The sequence below is a fragment of the Macaca mulatta genome, chromosome 7, assembly GCF_049350105.2.
Source record: "Macaca mulatta isolate MMU2019108-1 chromosome 7, T2T-MMU8v2.0, whole genome shotgun sequence".
Taxonomy (NCBI): domain Eukaryota; kingdom Metazoa; phylum Chordata; class Mammalia; order Primates; family Cercopithecidae; genus Macaca; species Macaca mulatta.
The window spans coordinates 107,944,871-107,967,654 of record NC_133412.1 but is presented as its reverse complement, the minus strand read 5'-3'; the positions used below and the strand labels follow the sequence as shown (position 1 = coordinate 107,967,654).

The following is a 22,784-nucleotide window of genomic DNA, read 5'->3' as shown; positions in this document are numbered from 1 at the left end:
TAGTTGTGACAAAGGTGATGAGTTGGACCATAGTATACTGTCTCCTGGTACAAAGGAAAGGGTTAAATAAGGGTTGTAGGATAAAACCACCAGAGCCTAAAACCTCAGAGTGTGGCATGCAAAGATGGCTTGATATAGCAGAAAGAGTCTTTGGGGCCAAACTGACTTGCTAATTTTAGGAATCCTCTTTCCTGATCTGTTTAAAACTGGAAAAAAATAGCTATATTTATATGGTGGTTGTAGTAGTTACCTTTGCTGTATAACAAACCACCCCTAAAAGTTAGTGGCCTAAATCAGTAAACATTACTCTTACAATTCTGTGGTTGGCTGGAATGTTCTTAGAGTCTGGGCTGACCTAGATAGGACTAGATTGTCTAGGTCCTAGAATCTAGGATAGCCTTACATGTCTGGGGCCTCAGACTGAGGTGCCTAAAGTCCATTTCCATGTGACCTATTATTCCTCAGGGGACTAGACCTAACTTGTTCACAAGATGGTAGAAAGATCCCAGCAGTAAGAGAGAGCAAGCCCCAAAGTGCAAGAAAGTACAAGCCTCAGCATGCTGTATTTTTGTTACATTGGCCAAAGGAAGTCACATGAGTAAATCCAGAGTTAATGTGGGAAGGAATCAGAAAGGTGTGATTCAGTTCAGTAATTGCAACAGTCTGCCACAGTGCTTAACACCTAAAGAACTCAGTAAATGTTAGATCCTCCTTTTATTTGTCAGACAAGTGAAGAATCTGCCAGCTGTAATGACTCATCTTTTTTTTAGCCAGTCCCTAGTTTTCTTACATTATAGTCACTGTTCTTGAAAGCTTGCTATATGTCATTTTAGGGAGATGAAGACAATACTAGTAAACTTTTGAGAGTTGACCATGTGCAGGAACTATTCTAGGTTTTTGACATATATCCTTTTTTTTCCCCCCATAAATTCAGTGAGTGGGTATCCCTCAAATGTGAATGGGCCCTAGTGCCTTGGGAGAGCATGCATGTACTATTATTTAATTCCCAGGATAGCCATGTGATAGTTGCTCATTTGGTCATTTTACAGTTTGAAGAGCCCATACACAGAGGTTAATTAAAATTTGCCCAAGGTCATGAGTTGATGACGTTTTTAAGTACAGGCAGTATCAGAACCAGAGCCTTGTTATGTGCTTGTTTGGGAGGAATAAGTGCGTATGACAGCATACTAAAGGATAGCAATTAAGCAGGATTAAAAGATATTATAGTTAAATGCATTTATCGAACACCCACGATTTAGTTTTCACTTTATTTACCTATTTTATAATTTTTGTCAAAAGTGTGGTCAGATTAAGCTTTTGGTCATTCACTCTTAAGAATGATTCAGGTTAGGCCGGGCGCGGTGGCTCAAGCCTGTAATCCCAGCACTTTGGGAGGCCGAGACGGGCGGATCACGAGGTCAGGAGATCGAGACCATCCTGGCTAACACGGTGAAACCCCGTCTCTACTAAAAAATACAAAAAACTAGCCGGGCGAGGTGGCGGGCGCCTGTAGTCCCAGCTACTCGGGAGGCTGAGGCAGGAGAATGGCGTAAACCCGGGAGGCGGAGCTTGCAGTGAGCCGAGATCGCGCCACTGCACTCCAGCCTGGGTGACAGAGCCAGACTCCGTCTCAAAAAAAAAAAAAAAAGAATGATTCAGGTTAAAAGAATGCTATCTAGTGGCAACAAAAGGTGACAGCAAACATGGGGGAAACAGATATTTCATTTATTTGTTGTCATTCTATCTTTTGACTTGAATTTCCAGGGATGAAAAATGCAATTGTTTGTGCCTTTTTTTTTCTTTGAAGGTAGTAGGGAGTATTCTGAGTTAGTACTTTAAAGTACACACAGGCAAATTTTATATAATCCATTCGGTAAGTATTGTGTGCTGACTGCTGTGGTAGGCATTGGGAAAAGGGTTATGAATAAGACAAGGACTTATGACTTAGATTCTAGTGCAAGGGACATAAACACAAAAGGCTAATTTATTGGTATATAAACAAAATAAAACTTTGCATGCCAGACAAATGATTAAAAAGTTAAAAAAACATAAAATTTTTAAAAAAATAAAACTTGATAGGATGGAGTCTTGAATCATTTTTTTTTTTTTTATTTCAGCCATTTAAGTATCTTCTTTGAAAACCGTGGTGCTAGATGCAACAGGATAATTAAATATGAGTAAATGATTAGTACTTAATTGTTCTCAGACATTATATTGATGTTTATATTTGTAGTAGGGATAGAGTTTACAAGGCAAGGATAAGTGAAATACATGTGAATAACTAATATAGGACTGAATAAGGTAAATGCATTAAGGAAACGTAAATAAGCCTGGGCTTGGTGGCTCACCACCTGTAATCCCAGCACTTTGCAAGGCAGGTGTGTTGAGGTCAGGAGTTTGAGACCAGCTTGGCCAACATGGTGAAACCTTGTCTCTAAAAATAGAAAAAATTAGCTGGGCATGTTGGCACATGCCTGTAATCCCAGCTACTTGAGAGGCTGAGGTGGGAGAATCGCTTGAACCCAGGAGGCAGAGGTTGCAGTGAGCCGAGATTGTACCATTGCACTCCAGCCTGGGCAACAGAACGAGACTCTGTCTCCAAAAAAAAAAAACATAGGTAAGTCTTATTTGGCTAGTGATTATGTCACCACTATTCAAATAGAATGAATAAAGGGCACTGTAGTGCCAAATAATTTAGCCCTGCATTAATAATTTGCTATGATTGGCAACTAGAATGGGCTGATATTTACATTTTAGTTTTCTCTTCAAAGATATGCTTGCAATTTTCTTCATCTCCTTCCAGTCAGTGAGTCAGTTAACAATATTGATTTTGAGGAGTTTGAGACCAGCCTGACTATCTTGGTGAAACCCCATCTCTACCCAAAACACAAAATTAGCAGGGCATGATGGTGGGTGCCTATAATCCCACTTACTTGGGAGGCTGAGGCAGGAGAATCGCTTGAACTCGGGAGGCAGAGGTTGCAGTGAACCAAGATTGTGCCATTGCACTCCAGTCTGGGCAACAAGAGCGAAACTCCATCTCAAAAAAAAAAAAAAATACTGATTTTGTTGTTATAAATGTACCCTAAGGATGGTTAAACAAAGAAAAAAGGTTATTATGTTTGAGCTTCCCAAAAGGAATCTACAAGTAGGTGGTCTAGCTAGAAAATACCAGCTAGAAGAATTTGAGAAGGGAGTAATAATTTTTTGTTTTGTGTTTTTTTTTTTTTTGGACACAGAGTCTCACTTTGTCGTCCAGGCTGGAGTGCAGTGGTGTGATCTTGGCTCACCACAACCTCTGCCTCCCAGGTTCAAGCAATTCTCCAGCCTCAGCCTCCCGAGTAGCTGGGATTACAAGGGCCCACCACCATGCCCGACTAATTTTTGTATTTTTAGTAGAAACGAGGTTTCACTGTGTTGGTCAGGCTAGTCATGAATTTCTGACCTCAGGTGATCCACCCACCCTGGCCTCCCAAAGTGCTGGGATAACAGGTGGGAGCCACCTCACCCAGCCTAATTTTATTATCTTAAGTAGTTGTATATATAATAATTTCATTGTAAATTCTTTCAGTTGTTTTTATGTACTTTATTTTGATATATATAAATCACCTGACTTTGATTTGACTAACTCAGGTTTTAAGAGAGAACACACCAGTATAATGCTTCTTTCTGAAAAAATAGGGATTTTTAAGATTGATTTTTATATGCTTATGGTTGAGATGGAGACAAGCTTTAGGACTCACTTTGCATATTTTCTGCATTACACACAACTCTCTGGCTTTTCTTCTGATAAGAATAGGCAGGACCAATCTATACTTCAATGAGATCTAACAAGTAGACCTACCTCAGTTAGCTATGTTTTTAGAAAAGCAGTAATTGTTTTTCTTTTAAGTTAAAGAATAATTTAAATCAAATAATAACTTGTATTCAGATAAGCTTTTATTCTAAGTAGTTTAAACTAATAAAACTCTGCTAAATGTATTACTTTCAGTCTTATTTTAAAAATCAGATTTATAGAATTTGCCTAAGCTAAAATTCACCCTTTTCAATAGAGTTCTGACTTTTAAAAAATTTTTTAATTGTTCTTTTCTTTTTTAAAAAATTAATTTTAAAACTAGGAAATGTTCATTTTTACTTTTTTTTTTTTTGAGATGGAGTCTCGCTGTGTCACTCAGGCTGGAGTGCAGTGGTGCAATCTCGGTTCACTACAAGCTCTGCCTCCCAGGTTCACGCCATCCTCCTGCCTCAGCCTCCCGAATAGCTGGGACTACAGGCACCTACCACCACGCCCGGCTAATTTTTCGTATTTTTAGTAGAAACGGGGTTTCACCGTGTTAGCAAGGATAGTCTTGATCTCCTGACCTCGTGATCTGCCTGCCTCGGCCTCCCAAAGTGCTGGGATTACAGGCGTGAGCCACCGCACCCGGCCTTTTTTTTTTTTTTTTTTTTAAAGATAGGTTCTGGCTCAGTCGTCCAGGCTGGAGTGTGGTGGTGTGATCTCAGCTTACTTCAACCTTCTGGGCTAAAGTCATCCTCTCGCCTCAGCCTCCTAAGTAACTGGGACTACAGGCGCACACTACCACACTGGCTAAATTCTGTATTTTTTGTAGACATAGAGTTTCACCATGTTGCTGATCTCGAACTCCTGATCCTCAAGCGATCCACCTGCCTCAGCCTCCCAAAGTGCTGGGATTAGAGGCCGTGCGCCACCGCGCCCAGCCAAGTTCTGAAATTTGACACAGTCGTATAATTCACCACAGTCAGGACATAGAGCTTTTCTATGAACCTCCACAAAATTCATTTGTGCCCCCTTTGTAGTCAACCCTTGCTTCACCTTCTAGCCTTTGACAAACCACTGATCTGTTTTCTGTCCTCAAAATTTTGCCTTTTCCAAAATAAAATATAAATGGAATTATAGACTATTTCTGGACTTGATTCTCTTCCTTTGATCTATTTGGCAATCCTTTCACCAATACTACAGTGTCATCATTACTCTAGCTTTATGTAGTATTTATTACTTTCATCATGTATTTATTTCTCTTATGGAATGAATATTTTTAATTTGAGTTAATATTTTGTTAATGTTTATCATTAATATTTTAAAATTAAACTTTTTTTTGCGACTACTGTAGGCTCACATGTAGTTGTAAAATAATTGCTTCCCGGCGGGGAATGGTGGCTCATGCCTGTAATCCCAGCACTTTGGGAGGCCGAGGTGGGTGGATCATCTGAGATCAGGAGTTCAAGACCAGCTTGGTTAACATGGTGAAACCCTGTCTTTACTAAAAATACAAAAATTAGCCAGGCATGGTGGTGGGTGCCTGTAATTCCAGCTACTTGGGAGTCTGAGGCAGGAGAATCACTTAAACCTGGGAGGTGGAGGAGATTGCAGTGAGCCAAGATCTTGCCACTGAACTCCAGCCTGGGTAGCAGGGAGACTCTGTCTCAAAAAAAAAAGAAAAAAATAGTTTCCCCCATGATGTTATCTTGCAAAATTATAATACAGTACCACAACCAGAATATTGACATTGATATAGTTATAATACAGAACATTTTTGTCACTGCAGGGCTCCCTCACATTGCTGTTTCTCTTCAGATTTTCAATTTTCTGAAACAAATATGACTTGAAATCTGTATTGCCAGTAACTTTCAAATTTAAAAACCTTATTCAGGTTCTGTGATTCATGAAGTGAATTTAACATACACAAATGTTTATAAAGTGATCAGTGTTTAATAAATATCTAGCACACCTAATAGTAGATTGCCTTTACTTATCAGTGGGATTTGCCTTGGATGCATATAATTCAAGTGTTTAATGGCATAAACAAAATAGGAGTTTTTCTCTTGTGTAAAATGAGTCCAGAAGTGTGTAGTGTAGGGCTGGTGTGATAGGTCCACAAAGTTGTCAGGAACTCAGGGTTTTACTTGTTTTCTGCTTCATCATCCTGATGTTATAACAGTCGTTTTCAGTGTTCAGGATGGCTCAAAATAGAGGAAAGACAAGAAGCCTTTTCCTATGCCTTTTTCACACTGAGGCCAGTTAGTTTGAAAATACTGTTACTGTGTTGAAACAAAAGATCACTTGTCAAATCTGTGGTGGCTTTTCATATTTAATGTGTTGTTGTCTCTGATCATAAAATGTTAACTTTGCTGTAAGGAGGCAAGACTGTCTTACATGTTTGTGCCAGTGTGCTGGCTGACATAAAGCTGAGTCCACAAACAATTGAATACCTATTTATTCGAATATACTAGTTGGAATTTTAAAGTTTTTGGTAGTTTTAATTAATTGGGTTGATTCTGTAGCCACACTAATTAATAAGGCTTTAATAAGATACTTTTGAATACTAAGGAGGTTAAGCAGCATATTAATAATATCCAGATATTTGGAAACTAATTAGAAATATGTAGGGTTTAATCCATGGATTTTGTGTGTAGAATTTTCTTTCTAAAGATTTTTGTGACTGGGCTTAGTGGCTCATGCCTGTAATCCCAGCACTTGGAGAGACTGAGGCAGGAGGATTGTTTGAGGCCAGGAGTTCAAAACAAGCCCGAGCAACATGGCAAAAACCCATCTCTACAAAAAAAAAAAAAATTAGCTGGGGATGGTGGTATTCACCTGTAGTCTCAGCTACTTAGGAGGCTGAGGTTAGAGGATTGCTTGAGACTGGGAGGCAGAAATGGCAGTGAACCAAGATCACACCACTGCACTCCAGCCTGAGCAACAAAGACCCTGTCTCAAAAAGAAAAAAAAAGACTTACTTGTATTAAATATATCTTTAATAATGGATTTAGTCTTCAGTAAGAATCTAGTGATTATTGTGGTATTTAGACTTACAATAGGTCATGCCAGTTGGAGAAATAATAAGGTCTGGTTCTGTAGTCCATAAAGGGTCTCAGAACAGTTAAAAATGAAACATTCTTTTAGGCCAGGCATGGTTGCTCATGCCTGTAATCCTAGCACTTTGGGAGGCCGAGGTGGAAGGATTGCTTGAACCCAGGAGTTTGAGGCCAGCCTGGGCAACATAGCAAGACCCTGTGTCTACTAAAAATAATAAATTTTTAAAAAGAAACATTCTTTGAGCTACATTGATGTATTTCTCTAAAAAAGTGAGGAATTATAAACAAAGCAATCTTTTCCTGACTTCTTTTTTCTCATTGACAAGTAATCAACATAATTCATAGTCTGTGTGTGTGAGTAGCTGACTCGCTTGAATGCTGTGGTTTCTTCCACTTAAAATGAGGTATCACATAACCTTAATTTAAGGTTTTCATTTTTTAACTCTAAACTTCAAATTAATCAGTTCACTGTTAGAAAATATTGACTTAATTGTCCAAGCATAGTATTTTTTATAAATATTCTTGCACCTGTATTACTGGAAAATAAAGGTTAATGAGGCAGAATGGGGAGCAGATGTGAAGTATGCTATAGATTCAGCGTATTCCATTTTTGGAGACCCAAACAGAGGGTCAGTGTCTTATTTCAAGTAGGTCTTCCCAGGCTTCTAGATCTCCTTTCCCTTTGCTGTTAACTATTTACCTTCTACCTCAAATACCTTGTAGAAATTCTGCATATGTCTCAGTTATAGAAAGTTTTATAATTTGCTTTTGTTTCATTGAATTTTTGAGATATAAATTTAAATTGCTACTAAAAATAGCTTTTTACAGGAAGGTATATACATTCCAGACTATCCTCATAAAAAGCTATTTCCAGCTGGGCGCAGTGGCTCACGCCTGTAATCCCAACACTTTGGGAGGCTGAGGTGGGCAGATCACCTGAGGTCGGGAGTTTGAGACCAGCCTGACCAACATGGAGAAACCCCATCTCTACTAAACATACAAAATTAGCTGGGTATGGTGGCACATGCTGGTAATCCCAGCTACTTGGGAAGCTGAGGCAGGAGAATTGCTTGAACCCAAGAGGCAGAGGTTGCAGTCAGCTGAGATCGCGCCATTGCATCCCAGAATGGCAACAAGAGTGAAACTCCATCTCAAAGAAAAAAAAAAGCTATTTCCATGTTCAGCTTATTTTTTTTTTTTTTTTTTTTTTTTTTTGAGATGGAGTCTCGCTCTGTCGCCCAGGCTGGAGTGCAGTGGCCGGATCTCAGCTCACTGCAAGCTCCGCCTCCCGGGTTCCCGCCATTCTCCTGCCTCAGCCTCCCGAGTAGCTGGGACTACAGGCACCCGCCACCACGCCCGGCTAGTTTTTTTTTTGTATTTTTTAGTAGAGACGGGGTTTCACCACGTTAGCCAGGATGGTCTCAATCTCCTGACCTCGTGATCCGCCCGTCTCGGCCTCCCAAAGTGCTGGGATTACAGGCTTGAGCCACCGCGCCCGGCCCCATGTTCAGCTTATTACAGATTTATGACTAATTAATGTTGTGCCCTTATACTGTACTTACTCCCATTCCACAGTCTTGCTTTCACTCTGAAATGTTTAAGTTGTTAGCACTTTAAGGAGCCTCACATTGCCTGGGCTTAAAGTTGTGAAATACCCTTGGGTCAACATAATCCTTCCATTCCCTTCAACTCTAGTAGTAGAGTGGAAAATTAGAAAGTATATGGGCTTGAGAGTCACACGGTTAAAGTTTTGGCTGTACCATTACTGGTTGTGTGACTGAGATCAAATTATTTAAAGCTGACCCTGGGCAGGACGCAGTGGCTCACGTCTGTAATCCTAGCACTTTGGGAAGCAAAGGCGGGTGGATCACAAGGTCAGGAGATCGAGACCATCCTGGCTAACACCGTGAAACCCTGTCTTTACTAAAAATACAACAATTAGCTGGGCATGGTGGTGCATGCCTGTAATCCCAGCTACTGGGGAGGCTGAGGCAGGAGAATGGCGTGAACTCAGGAGGTGGAGGTTGCAGTGAGCTGAGATGGTGCCACCGCACTCCAGCCTGGGCAACAGAGCGAGACTCCATCTCAAAAAAAAAAAGAAAAAGAAAAAAGAAAGAAAAAAAAAATCTGAGCCGAAATTTCATCTTCTAGAAAATGTATAATTTATGGAGTTGACTGATATATGAGGAGAGACATATATGTAAATTACATATTTAATCTGGCGCACATGAACGCTAATAATAAGGACTCTTAATCATTCTTCCACTGTATTTTCAAATAATGGAGCATAACTTTAATTCAAATAGTTTCTATGCTCTTGAAGATCCTCTAGCTGGGTCTTAATTCATGATTCTCTGTTTTTTACATACACTCCTATAAACTTGTTTGGACTCTCTAGAATCAATAAATGGTAACAAGTAGCTATGAAAGACATAGACTAAGTCTCTGGAAATCTATTAGATGTTGACTTGACATCTTGAGGTAACGTAAGTTTACCTAAGTACCTATGGGAAGGGCTAGCCTTGATTAGATTGGCAAGGAATGCTACCAGTGGTTTGGGTGTGCTACAAAGTTAATAGTAGCATTGACAATAACTATTGCAATTTATATAATTTACTTCTGGGCAATGTCCCTGTGTTGCACTGGTTTCCTTCTCCGTAATTCCAGTGTCAGGGAATTGCATTTCTTTCTGTTGGTTTTAAATATATTAGTCCTCAAATTATTGTAGCCCTGTGGGACCTACTGTGGTCAGCTGTTCCCACTGATGACTGTCAGGCCTCACATCAACTGTACTTGGGTTCCAAGTGGACTCATTTACCCTGTATTTGCCTCATGACCACCACTACTGTTACCACTTAAGGAGCATTCATCGGGGCTCTGCCAGCAAAGATCATCTCTGTTTCTAACTTGAGAAACCTTGTCATAGGGTCCCTGAAAAGCTTCCTTCATTACTTCCCAGAAGCCTTAGTAATATTATGAGCCCTGATCTGATATCTAAGCCCTTCAAAGGCAGATCCATTTGATTTCTTTCATATTTTTGTACAGCTCATGTTACAAAAGTACAGAACCTTTTTATCAATAGGCTACATAATTACCTAACAGGTTTTGATATGATTTCCTGTAGTTGTTCCTCTTGAGAAACACTGGTTTATTTCTATCAGTCAGTGGTGAAAGTCAGCCTGTAGTTCTGTAGACATCATTTCCGTTTGCTACCAATGTAGGATTGGTAATTGAGCCTCTTCTCAAGCTTTTCTCTTAGAATAAAAAAAGTTGTTTTTTTTTTTTCATTTTAGTAAAATAAACATAAAAATTTTATTATTTTAGTCATTTTAAGTGTGCAGTTCAGTGGTATTAAGTACATTCACAGTGTACTTAATGTACACAGTATTGTATAAATATCACCACTATTTCCAGAACTTTTTCATCATCCCAAACAGAAACTCTGCACCTATTAAGCAATAACTCCCCATTCTATCCTTCCCCCAGCTTCTGGTAACCTTTATTCTATGTTCTTTCTCTATGAATTTGCCTATTCCAGATACTTCATATAAGTGGAATCATATATTTGTCCTTTTGGGGCTTATTTCACTAAACAGATTGTTTTCTTTTTTGTTTGCTTGGGAGTTTTGTATTGTTTTGTTTTTTGAGATGGAGTCTCACTCTGTCACCCAGGCTGGAGTGCAGTGGCGCAATGTCTGCTCACTGCAACCTCCGCCTCCCAGGTTCAAGTGATTCTCCTGTCTCAGCCTCCCAAGTAGCTGGGATTTTAGGCGCGCACCACCACGTCCAGCTAATTTTTGTATTTTTAGTAGAGACGGGGTTTCACTATGTTTGGTCAGGCTGGTCTCAAACTCCTGACCTCACGATCCGCCCGCCTCAGCCTCCCAGAGTGCCGGGATTACAGGCCTGAGCCACCATGCCTGGCCAAGCTTGGGGTTTTTTTTGAGACAGCATCTCACACTGTTGCCCAGGCTGAAGTGTAGTGGTATAATCACAGCTCACTGCATCCTCAACTTCCCAGGCTCAAGCGATCTTCCCACCACAGCCTCCCTAGCAGCTGGGACCACTGGTGTGCACCACCACACCTGGCTAATTTTTATTTTTACTTTTATTTATTTATTTTTTTTGAGACAGAGTCTCGCTCTGTCACACAGGCTGGAGTGCAGTGGCGCAATCTTGGCTCACTGCAAGCTCTGGCTCCTGGGTTCACGCCATTCTCCTGCCTCAGCCTCCCAAGTAGCTGGGATTACAGGCGCCCGCCACCATGTCCGGCTAATTTTTTGTATTTTTTATTAGAGATGGGGTTTTACCGTGTTAGCCAGGTTGGTGTTGATCTCCTGACCTTGTGATCGGCCCGCCTCGGCCTCCCAAAGTGCTGGGATTACAGGCATGATGAGCCACTGCGTCCGGTCACCTGGCTAATTTTTAAATTTTTTTTTTTTAGAGTTGGGGGTCTCACTCTATTGCCCAGCCTATGAACATGTTTTCAAGGTTCATCCACATTGTAGCATGTATCAGAATTTTATTCCTTTTTATTTCTGAATGTTCCATTATATGTATATACCACATTTTGCTTATCCATTCATCTGTTGATGGACACTTGGGTTGATTCCACCTTTTAGCTATTGTGAATAATACTGCTATGAGCATTGGTGTATGAGTATCTGAGTTCTTGTTTTCAATTCTTTTGGATATATACCTGGAAGTGGAATTGCTGGGCTATATAGTAATTATATGTTTAACTTTTTGAGGAATTTGCAAACTGTTCTCTACAGCAGTTGTACCATTTTATATTGCCACCAGCAATGCACTGGGGTTCCAATTTCTTTACATTCTCATTAATACTTGTTAATTTCTGTGTTTTAAAGAAAGAAAAAATACGTAACCATCTTAGTGTGAAGTGATATCTCATTGTGGTTTTGATTTTGTATTTTCCTTATGACAAATGATGCTGAGCGTCTTTCATGTGCTTATTGCTGTTTGTATCTTCTTGGAGAAATGTCTATTCAAGTCTTTTGCCCATCTTTGAATTGAGTGGTTTGGGGTTGGGTTTTTTTTTTTTTTTTTTTTTTTTTTGAGTTGTAAGAGTTCTTCATATATTCTGCCACCTCTTTGTCTGCCTGGGTATCAGGGTAATGCTGGCCTTATAGAATGAATTAGGAAGTATTCCCTCTTCTTTAGTTTTTTGGAGATTTTGAGATAATGTATGTTAATGCTTCTGTAAGTGTTGAATAGAATTCCCCAGTGAAGCCATCTGTTCTTGGGCTTTTCTTTGTTAGGAAATATACATACCTACATATATACATATATACATACATACATACATATATATATATTTTCTGAGACAGCCTCTACCTCCTGGACTCAATGATCCTCCAACCTCAGCCTCCTGGGTAGGCTGGGACTGCAAGTGCACACCGCTATGCCTGGCTAATTTTTGTATTTTTGTAGAGGCAGGGTTTTTCCATGTTACCCAAGCTGGTCTTGAACTCCTGGGCTCAAGCCATCTCCCCTCCTCAGCCTGCCAAAGTGCTGGGATTAGGTGTGAGCTATCCCACCCAGCCAGTGTTCTCTTATAACCGTTTTTATTTCTGTAAAATCAGCAATAATATTCTTACTTTCACTTCTGATTTTAGTGAGTCTTTTTTTTTTTTTCTCAATTTTTTAAAAAGAGCAGCTTGAAAAGGACCAAGACTAGGATGTTTAAATTTAATTGAACTTACATAAATCTCAGTGAGGGCACATGAGTAGAAGGTAGAAGGTCAGATGCTTTGAGGACTTTGGGTTGACCCATATAGTATACATTTTGTTGATTCTTAAGCTTTAGGGTGCCGTGGAACCAATTATGTTTTCTTTTGTTTGAGTGTAGAATTATTCGTTTGTTAAATGGAAGGAAAGATTAAACAGCTAAGCCTGGAATGGGCAAGGTGCAGCTAAATCTGAGGAAGAACAGGAATAAAAGAACTAATTGCCTCTAGTACCCTTGCCATCTCTTCTGTCTTATAGATTTTACCACCTCTCACTGCACACTGTCTCCTCCATGATATATGACTGCCGACAGCACCAGAATTTTGTCTTACAACTTTCATGATGGGAGACAAGGACTGATTTTTACCTTCTAGATTCCAAGTTTAAAAATCTTAGAAAAGATATACGAGCTCAGCAAAGTAGAGCCTACCCTGTATCAACTAACTCTGGCCACTAGTTTGGGAGAACATGGCAGCTCTATTAGCCATTTGGAAGAGGGTAGAACATGGGAAGAATAAAGTTCCTAGGAGAATAGAGTTGGTAAATGAGACAGGATGCCTACAGTATATCAAAATTTGTTAATGGTATGGGATAACCAAATGAATGATACAGACAGCAGAGTATCTAATCTTGAACCACTTTTTCTCAGAGAATAGAGATTTAGCCCAATGGTAGGTATTTATGTGCTTAGAATATTTGTAGTTAATAAAACCTTCCCCAGGATTACATAAGAGTTATAGCAGCTCCAGCCTGGCCAACATGGAGAAACCCCATCTCTACTAAAAATACAAAATATTAGCTGGGCATGGTGGCGCGTGCCTGTAGTCCCAGCTACTTGGGATGCTGAGGTGGGAGAATCAGTTGAACCCTGGAGGCAGCGGTTGCAGTGAGCTGAGATTGCACATTGCCTGGGGGACAGAGCGAGACTCAAAAAAAAAAAAGGAGTTTAGAGATACCATAAATATAATCCCAGCAATGCTCTCTCTCCTTTATATTTACTCCCTACTATATTTTGCAACTATTTTTTAATGACTTCATTGAGATATATTTCACATACCATAAAATTCACCCATTTAAAATGTAGTTTTAATTTTCAAACATTTTCAAAATCTCAGAAAGAAAGCTTTGCCCATTAGCAGTCACTGCCCATGGCCCTCCTGTCCCCTTACACTGCCCGCCCCACCCCCTGCTACCAAGTTTCTGGTACCTACTTTGTCTATCTTCTCTCTAGAGATTTGCCTTTCTGGATATTTCATATAAATGGATTCCTGCGATAGGTGGTCTTTTGTGTCTGGCCCCTTTCATTAGCATAATGTTTTCAAGATTCGTAAATATCGTACCATGTATCAGTACTTCATTCCTGTTTATTTTTTTGCTGGATAGTATTTTATTGTATGGTATATAACACATTTTAATGATCAGTTGATGGATATTTGGATTGTTTATAATTTTTGGCTCTTAGGAGTAATGCTGTTCTGAACATTTATGTTCAAGTTTGTGTGGACATGTGTTTCATGTCTCTCAGGTATATAGCTAAAAGTGGAATTACAGGGTCATATGGTAAATCTTTGAGGAGCTGTCATACTGTTTTTCAAGGTGGTTCTACATCCTCACCAACACTATTATTGTGACTCTCTTAATAGAGATGAAACCTCATTGGTTACATAAACTCCCTCTGGAGAAGAAATGGATTTTTTTGACCACATTTCTAGAAGTTGAGAGTCAGACAATCAGTTATCTAGAGCTGAGATGAATCACCAAGGGAAAGTATATACCAACCAAGAGATACGCAGTAGCACTTTGGGGAAATCAGTGTATATTTTGGTAGTATGAGGAGATAAAGAAGCAGGCAAAGACAGAAAAAAATATAGTCAGGGAGGTAGGTTAGATGATGAATAGGGAAGATTTTGTACCATAAAAATAGAGGTGGAATTTTTTAGTAAGGGGGTGGATAATGGTTTACAGAAGATTAAGACAACTAAGACAAGACTTTGGATTTGTTGACCAGTAGTTAGATTACTGTGACTTTCTTGGGATAAGTTTTTTACATGATGACCAAAATTGTAAGAAGGGTAGGGAAGTGGAGAGACAATCTAAGTCACACTTCTGAACCACATGACAGTAAATGGAAGGAGAGAAGACTTCACTGATGAGTGAATAAGTGCTGGGAGAAGAGGGTACATTAAAGAGCAGATTATAAATTGATAGGAAGTTGCTATTAATTTATTTTTTAGCCAATGAAATGTTTTTTTTTTTTTGTTTTGTTTTGTTTTGTTTTTTTGATAGTCTCCCTCTGTCACCCAAGCTGGGGTGCATGCAGTTGCAGGATCTGAATAGCCGGTATTACCGGTGTGCAGCACCACCACGCCTGGCTTTTTAAAAAATTTTTTAAGACAGAGTCTCACTCTGTTGCCCAGGCTGGAGTGCAGTGGCATGATCTTGGCTCACTGCAACTTCTGCCTCCCGGGTTCGAGCACTTCTTGTGCCTCAGCCTCCCAAGTAGATGGGATTACAGGTGCGTGCCACCACACCCAGCTAATTTTTGTATTTTTAGTAGAGACGGGGTTTTGCCATGTTGGCCAAGCTGGTCTTGAAATCCTGGCCTCAAGCAATTGATCTGCCTTTCTCACCGTCTCCAAGTGCTGGGATTACAGGCGTGTAAATGGTCTTTACAAGAAGCAAAATGTCTACAGAACAGGTACAGATGCAGATTATCTTTGCTTGGCCTTCCCCTTGCTTTGGCAATCACTATGCTTCCATATAAGGGGATATTTATAAAAATTGGATTGTTTTTGTTCTTGGAATCTACTTGGGCTTCAGCAATGCCAGGTCCCTCTAGGGAGTGAGAAGAGACCATACCCTGGAGTCTCTAGAAAGCTAGAGATAGATGTAAACTTTCTGGGATATTGAAGAGTATGTTTCTTAGCAGAGGAAAACTGAAGATACACAGGAGGAGAAACAATGCAGCGGGATAAGAGAAGAGGTTACAGGCTGGAACAGTTATAAAGGATATGGACATTTGATGTTGAGAAGGAAGTCAAAGAGCCTAAGTCAAGATCTCTTCTTTCATTTTCTAATGTTAAAGCGCTGAGACTGGGACTTGAGGAAAGGAGAAAGTTTTGGAAATCTGTTTTGAGAATGAACAAAAGTTATCTCAACCATAACAGTGAGATCCTAACCTTGAATTCATAGGAGACTCATGATTTCAAGGCGGGAAGTAAAGAATTTGAAACAAGAGTGAGTGTGGAGAGAAAACAGGTGCTGTCTTTTCTAGCATTGAAAATTGGCACAATAGAGATGGGATTAAGGAATATTTTAATTGTGGTTGAATGAGTCTAAAATCATGGCCCATAAAATCCAGATATAGTATGCAGAGTAAAGGAAGCCAGAATAGGGGTGATAGAGTTAGTGAATAGGAAGCTTTCCAGAGATCAGAAGTCACAACAAAATTCGTGAGAATAAAAAGGTTATAGTCTGAAGAATTTTAGAATTTAAAATATTGGATACTTTCAAAAATTATAAGGCCCCAAATCTGTAAAATAAGATACTGTGCCAATATATGACTTTCTAAACAGTTAACTTTAGTTAGGAATATAACTGCTAAGAGAAACAGACATTTTCACAATAATAGCTAGAGACTTCAGTACTCCACCTTCCATAATGGATGGAACAACCTGGCAGAAGTTAAGAAATAGAGGATCTGAACAATGCAATAAATCAACTAGATGTAACAGACATAAACAGAACACTCAACCCAACAACAATACGCATTCTTCTCAAGTGCACATGGCATATTCTCCAGGATAAACCTTATGCTAGGTCACAAATTTAGTCTCGTTGGATTTTAGAAGGTATGTATCTGTGTTAGACAGAGTTTTCCAGAGAGACAGAACCAACAGGAGATACATATCGAGAGAGAGAGAGATAGGAAAAGGGATGGGGAGAGAGTATGGAGGAGGGGACACTGGTACAAGTCCCAAAATCCAAAGGCTGGAGGACCTGGAGTTGCTGATGTCCAAAGGCAGGAGAAGAGAGATGTCCCAGCTCCAGGAATCAGAATGAACTTGTCTTTTCTCTACCTTTTTGTTCTGTCTGGGCCCCCGGTTAATTGGATGGTGCCTGCTCACATTGAGGGAGAATCTTCCCCGACTCAGTCCACTGACTCACACACCACTGTTCTCTGGAAACGCCCTCATAGACACACTCAGCAATAATACTTTAGCGACTATCTGCTTTTGCAGTCAAGTTGACACCTAAAATTAAGCATCACAAGCTCATGCAAAGTATCTTCTCTGACCACAACAACATGAACGTAGCAATCATTAACAAAAGAAAACTGGAAAATTCACAAATTTATGAAAAGTTAAAACATGCTCTTAAACAACCAGTGGAGCAAAGAAGAAATCCTAAGGAAAATTAGAAAATAACTTAGAGATGAATGAAAACAAAAATATACCAAAATTTATGGGATACAGCAAAAGCAGTGCTAAGGGGGGAGTTTTTAGCTGTAAATCCTTATATTAAAATATAAGAACGATCTCACATCAGCAACCTAACTTTACAATCTAAGGAACTAGAAGAAGAACAAACAATCCAGAGCTAGCAGAAGGAAGGAAATCAGATAATTTTGTATAATCTTGATAAGTTGTGTTTTAAAATAGTTTTACAGCTTTAAATTATGTCTAATATTTGCTTAAATTAAATGTTACAGATTTTCTTTCTTTTTTTTTTTTTTTTTTTGAGATGGAGTCTCGCTCTGTCTCCCAGACTGGAGTGCAGTGGCGTGATCTCGGCTCACTGCAGGCTCCGCCTATCGGGTTCATACCATTCTCCTGCCTCAGCCTCCCAAGTAACTGGGATTACAGGTGCCCGCCACAACACCTGGCTAATTTTTTGTCTTTTTAGTAGAGAAGGGGTTTCACCGTGTTAGCCAGGATGGTCTCGATCTCTTGACCTCGTGATCTGCCCGCCTCAGCCTCCCAAAGTGCTGGGATTACAGGCATGAGCCACCGAGCCTGGCCCCACAGATTTTCAATTAAATTGTTTAAATCACTCAGCTAATAGACTCTGCAAAACAAAATAACTGGTTCAAAACAAATCGGTTGCTCTGAAATGTTTGGCTGTAAAATATCAAATGATTTGCATTTATAAACGTATCATTTTATTTCAGGTTGCAATGTAGGATTTTGGAAGTCCTCCCTCCATCACATCAAAATGGTTTTGCTAATGGACATGTTAACAGTGTGGATGGAGAAACTATTATCATCAGTGATAGTGATGATTCGGAAACACAAAGCTGTTCTTTTCAAAATGGGTAAGTGATTTTTATTAATTTTTAAATTATTTGGCAAATTGCCCACTGATACTCCATTGAAACAACTTTTTTTTTTTTTTTTTTTTTGAGATGGAGTTTCGCTCTCTCGCCCAGGCTGGAGTTCAGTGGCTCGATCTCAGCTCACTGCAACCTCCACCTCCCATGTTCAAGCGATTCTCCTGCCTCAGCCTCCTGAGTAGCTGGGATTACAGGCGCCCACCACCATGCCTAGCTAATTTTTATGTCTTTGGTAGAGACAGGGTTTCACCATGTTGGCCAGGCTGGTCTTGAACTCCTGACCTCAGGTGATCTGCCTGCCCTAGCCCCTCAAAGTGCTGGAATTACAGGCATGAGCCACCACGCCTGGCTGAAATAACTTTTCTTTCATCCTTTTTTCCTTCTAGTCATACTGTGGTATAGTACTCATCTAAACAATCTAGTTCAACAATGATGTTAGAATTTTCAAAACTGCAATTTACCTAGTTAACACTATGCAGCTGCTGAAGAGCAATGGATGCTAACTCTCATTCAGTCATTTATACATCCCCCCCCCGCCCCCTGCCTCTTTTTTTTTTTTTTTTTTTTTTGAGACGAAGTTTCCGTCTTGTTGCCCAGGCTGCAGTGCAATGGTGCGATCTCAGCTCACTGAAGTCTCCCAGGTTCAAGTGATTCTCCTGCCTCAGCCTCCCAAGTAGCTGGGATTACAGGCATGCGCCACCACGCCTGGCTAATTTTGTATTTTTAGTAGTGACGTGGTTTCACCATGTTGTTCAGGCTGGTCTCGAACTCCTGACCTCAGGTGATCGACCCGCCTCAGCCTCCCAAAGTGTTGGGATTACAGGCGTGAGCCACCGCATCTGGTCCCTACTTTTGTTTACTTGGAAAAATCCATTCTGTACTTTAACAGTCATTCCCTTTGGCACACACAATAAAGAAACACTGTAACCACCTCAAATTCAGACAGTTGATGATCTGTGTCAGCTGGGTGCTGTTGGAGAAAAATCACACAAACATGTAGCTAGGAATTTAAAATCTCAGCTGAGTCTGCAACCGATTAAAAGTTCTTTTACATGTTTTAGCTCAGCAACCTCTTCTGTTCTCCACAATGACTATTCTAAATCATTATTTCTCCATTCTGGTCCCTTTTAGGCATCTCAGACTTCAAAATGCTTTCTCCCGCCTGTCTTGTGTCTTCCTTGGTTTCCTATTTTTAGTGAACAGTACCATAATGTTAAAAAAAGAAATCTGAGATCACTCTTACCTACTTCTTTTACTTTGCTCCTGAAACACCAGTGTCGATAAGTTCTTTCAGAAACTTTTTGTTCACGTTCTCATTTTACCTGACATTAACTATTATAGCTATAACTAGCATTTGAGAATTGACTATGATCAGGCACTGTGCTAAGTACTTTATATGCATTTTGGTCAGTTCTGGAAGAGTGTTGTAATTCTAATTTAACAAGGAAAAGCCTGAGACTTAGGAAGGTTAATTGGCTTTGTACAAGGTCATCTAACTAGCACACTGTCTGACAGAGTAATTTTTAAGTGAGTGAATGAAGCATGACATGCTCCTGTATAAGTCTTTTGATACATCTCTCACTTTTTTTTTTTTTTTTAAAGAGATGGAATCTTGTTCTGTTGCCTAGGCTGGAGTGCAGTGGTGAGATCGTAGCTCACTGTAGCTTCAAACTCCTGGGTTCAAGCAGTCTTCCTGCTTCATCCTCCCGAGTACCTAGGACTACAGGCGCATGCTACCATGCCCTAATTTTTAATTTAAAACTTTTTTTTTTTTTTTTTTTAAGTAGAGACAGGGTCTTGTTATATTGCTCATGCTGGTGTCAAACTCCTCGCTTCAAGCGCTCCTCCCACTTCAGTCTCTTGAAGTGCTGGGATTACAGACAGGAGCCACTGTGCCTGGCCAACTTACTACTATTAACCAGAAAAATAAATTACTATATTACTTGTTCATGTCTTCCGTTAAGTATAGGGTTTGGGATGCAAAATTTGTGGGAATTATAGTAGTAAATGTATGTCCTTGAGCATGTTTTCATGTGTTTTGTTTGGACTATGTCAAAGATTGTAACCTTTAAATGGAGTTAGTTATAAATCAGATGAGTATATGCATAGGTACAAATATAAGTAAACATGTAAGTATTCATTAACAATAAGTACAAATAAAGTCTCTAATTTTTTGGAATGCCTCTTGAAAATTTTAATTCAAGGTATAAAAACTAAGCCCAGTCTTAAAGGATTAAACACAGATTTTTGTATATGCAAGGTATTTTTAAAATTCATGTTTAAATATGGTAAGCATTTATTTATCTGAATTTTTTTTCGAGACAGTTTCGTTCTTGTTGCCCAGGCTGGAGTGCAGTGGCACAATCTTGGCTCACTGGAACCCCCTGTCTCTCGGGTTCAAGTGATTCTCCTGCTTCAGCCCCTCTAGTAGCTGTGGTTAAAGGCATGTGCCACCACTCCCAGGTAATTTTAGTGTTTTTAGTAGAGACGGGGTTTCTCCAGTTTGGCCAGGCTGGTCTCAAACTCCTGACCTCAAGTGATCCGTCCACCTCGGCCTCCCAAAGTGCTGGGATTACGGATGTGAACCGCTGCACACGACCCATGTTTTTTTTTTTTTGAGATGCAGTCTCACTCTATCGCCCAGGCTGGAGTACAGTGGCGCAGTCTCGGCCCACTGCAACCTTCCTGGATTCAAGTGATCTCCTGCCTTAGCCTCCTGAGTAGCTGGGACTACAGGCGCGTGCCACCACGCCTGGCTAGATTTTGTATTTTTTAGTGGAGACTGGGTTTCACCATGTTGGCCAGGCTGGTCTTGAACTCCTAACCTCAGTTAATCTGCCTATATCGGCCTCCCAAAGTGCTGGGATTATAGGCGTGAGCCACCATGCCCGGCCCCATGTAGTAACTTTTCCTATACTTTTTTAATTCTTTTAGGTGCTGTGAGGTGATTTGAGATGAGGAATGTGTAGATTCTGGGGGTCAGCATGCTGTTATTCAGCTCATGAATGTCCCTTTTTCAGATTTGAACATGAGCTACCTGCATATTTTCTGGCTAATTTGTAACTTTGAATACAAAGCACATTAATTCAGAATTTCAATTAGTAAATATTTTGCCTGTTATAATGTAGCATTTTGGAGAAGACTTCCATTGGTGAATCCTACTTGTGACATTTGTAGGAAGTTTACTACAAAGTATGATTGAATTTGGCCATAGGAGCGATCAGTCATAATTTCCTGACTAAATAGACTGTGCCATATCCCTTGTATACAGTTAACTTGCAATAGACCCTTGATATGAGAAAAGTGAATAAGCTGATCAATTATTTTTTGTTTTTTTCATTTTGTTTTTGAGACAGGGTCTCACCCTGTCACCCAGGCTGTAGTGTGCAATGGCGTGATCTCAGCTCACTGCAACCTTGACCTCTTGGGTTCAAGCCAGCTTTCCTAGTAACTGGGACTACAGGTGCACACCACCCATGCCCAGCTAATTTTTTGTATTTTTTGTAGAGATGGCGTTTCATCATGTTGCTCAGGCTGGTCTGGTATTCCTAAGATCAAGCAATTCACCCACCTCAACCTCCTAAAGTGTTGGGATTACAGGCGTGAGCCCACACACCTGGCCTAATCAATTTTTTATTCACAGGATTTTTTTGTTTTGTTTTGTTTTTTGAGACAGAGTCTCACTCTGTCGCCCAGGCTGGAGTGCAGTGGTGCAATCTCAGCTCACTGCAGACTCCATCTCCCTGGTTCAAGTGATTCTCCCACCTCAGCCTCCCAAGTAGCTGGGATTACAGGTGCACGCCACCACACCCAGCTAACTTTTGTATTTTTAGTAGAGATGGGGTTTCACCATGTTGGCCAGGCTGGTCTCAAACTCCTGACCTCAGGTGATCCACCTGCCTTGGCCTCCCAAAGTGCTGGGATTACAGAATGTGAGCCACCACACCTGGCCTATTCACAGGTATTTTTATTTTTATTTTTATTTATTTTTGTTTTGAAATGGAGTCTTGCTCTTGTTGGGCAGGCTGGAGTGCAATGGTGCAATCTCGGCTAACCACAACCTCTGCCTCCCGGGTTTAAGTGATTCTCCTGCCTCAGCCTCCCGAGTAGCTGGGATTACAGGGATGTGCCACCACACCTGGCTGATCTTGTATTTTTAGTAGAAACAGGGTTTCTCCATGTTGGTCAGGCTGGTCGCGAACTCCCAACCTCAGGTGATCCTCCCGCCTTGGCTTCCCAAAGTTCTGGGATTACAGGCGTGAGCTACCCCGCCTGGCTCACAGTTATTTTTAACTAATTTGTCTATGTTAAAGAATCTCAGCCTTCACTATATATCAATATCATAAAATACCTGTTTGTGGATTGCTACTGCTCTGTGTAGACATCATCAGATACCACAGGAAGGGTGAAACACAGCTGTCTTTGGACCTTATTATTTCTAAATTAATTCCCTAATTTTAAAAAATTCTCTAATTAGGCCGGGCGAGGTGGCTCAAGCCTGTAATCCCAGCACTTTGGGAGGCCGAGACGGGCGGATCACGAGGTCAGGAGATCGAGACCATCCTGGCTAACATGGTGAAACCCCGTCTCTACTAAAAAAATACAAAAAACTAGCCGGGCGAGGTGGCGGGCGCCTGTAGTCCCAGCTACTCGGGAGGCTGAGGCAGGAGAATGGCGTGAACCCGGGAGGCGGAGCTTGCAGTGAGCTGAGATCCGGCCACTACACTGCAGCCTGGGCGACACAGCAAGACCCTGTCTCAAAAAAAAAAAAAAAAAAAAAAAAAAAAATTCTCTAATTTGAGTAATTGACTTCCAGGTAATTTTCCCTGCCATCAAAACATAATGTGGATTTTCTCATGTTTCTGTA

At 40.4% G+C, this 22,784-nt stretch overlaps 1 protein-coding gene across 5 annotated transcripts in view; it reads left to right on the top strand.

Annotated features, from left to right (window-relative positions):
• Positions 1-22,784, top strand: part of BAZ1A (bromodomain adjacent to zinc finger domain 1A) — a 129,282-nt gene that overhangs the window by 32,795 nt on the left and 73,703 nt on the right. For all 5 annotated transcript variants that reach the window (XR_013396176.1, XR_003731558.2, XM_028851493.2 and 2 more), the window contains exon 4: positions 17,756-17,899. Coding sequence is in view for 3 of the 5 variants with exons in the window: in XM_028851493.2 (XP_028707326.1) it covers positions 17,756-17,899 (144 nt within the window). In the remaining 2 variants the exon portion in view is untranslated. The remainder of the gene's footprint in view (positions 1-17,755; positions 17,900-22,784) is intronic.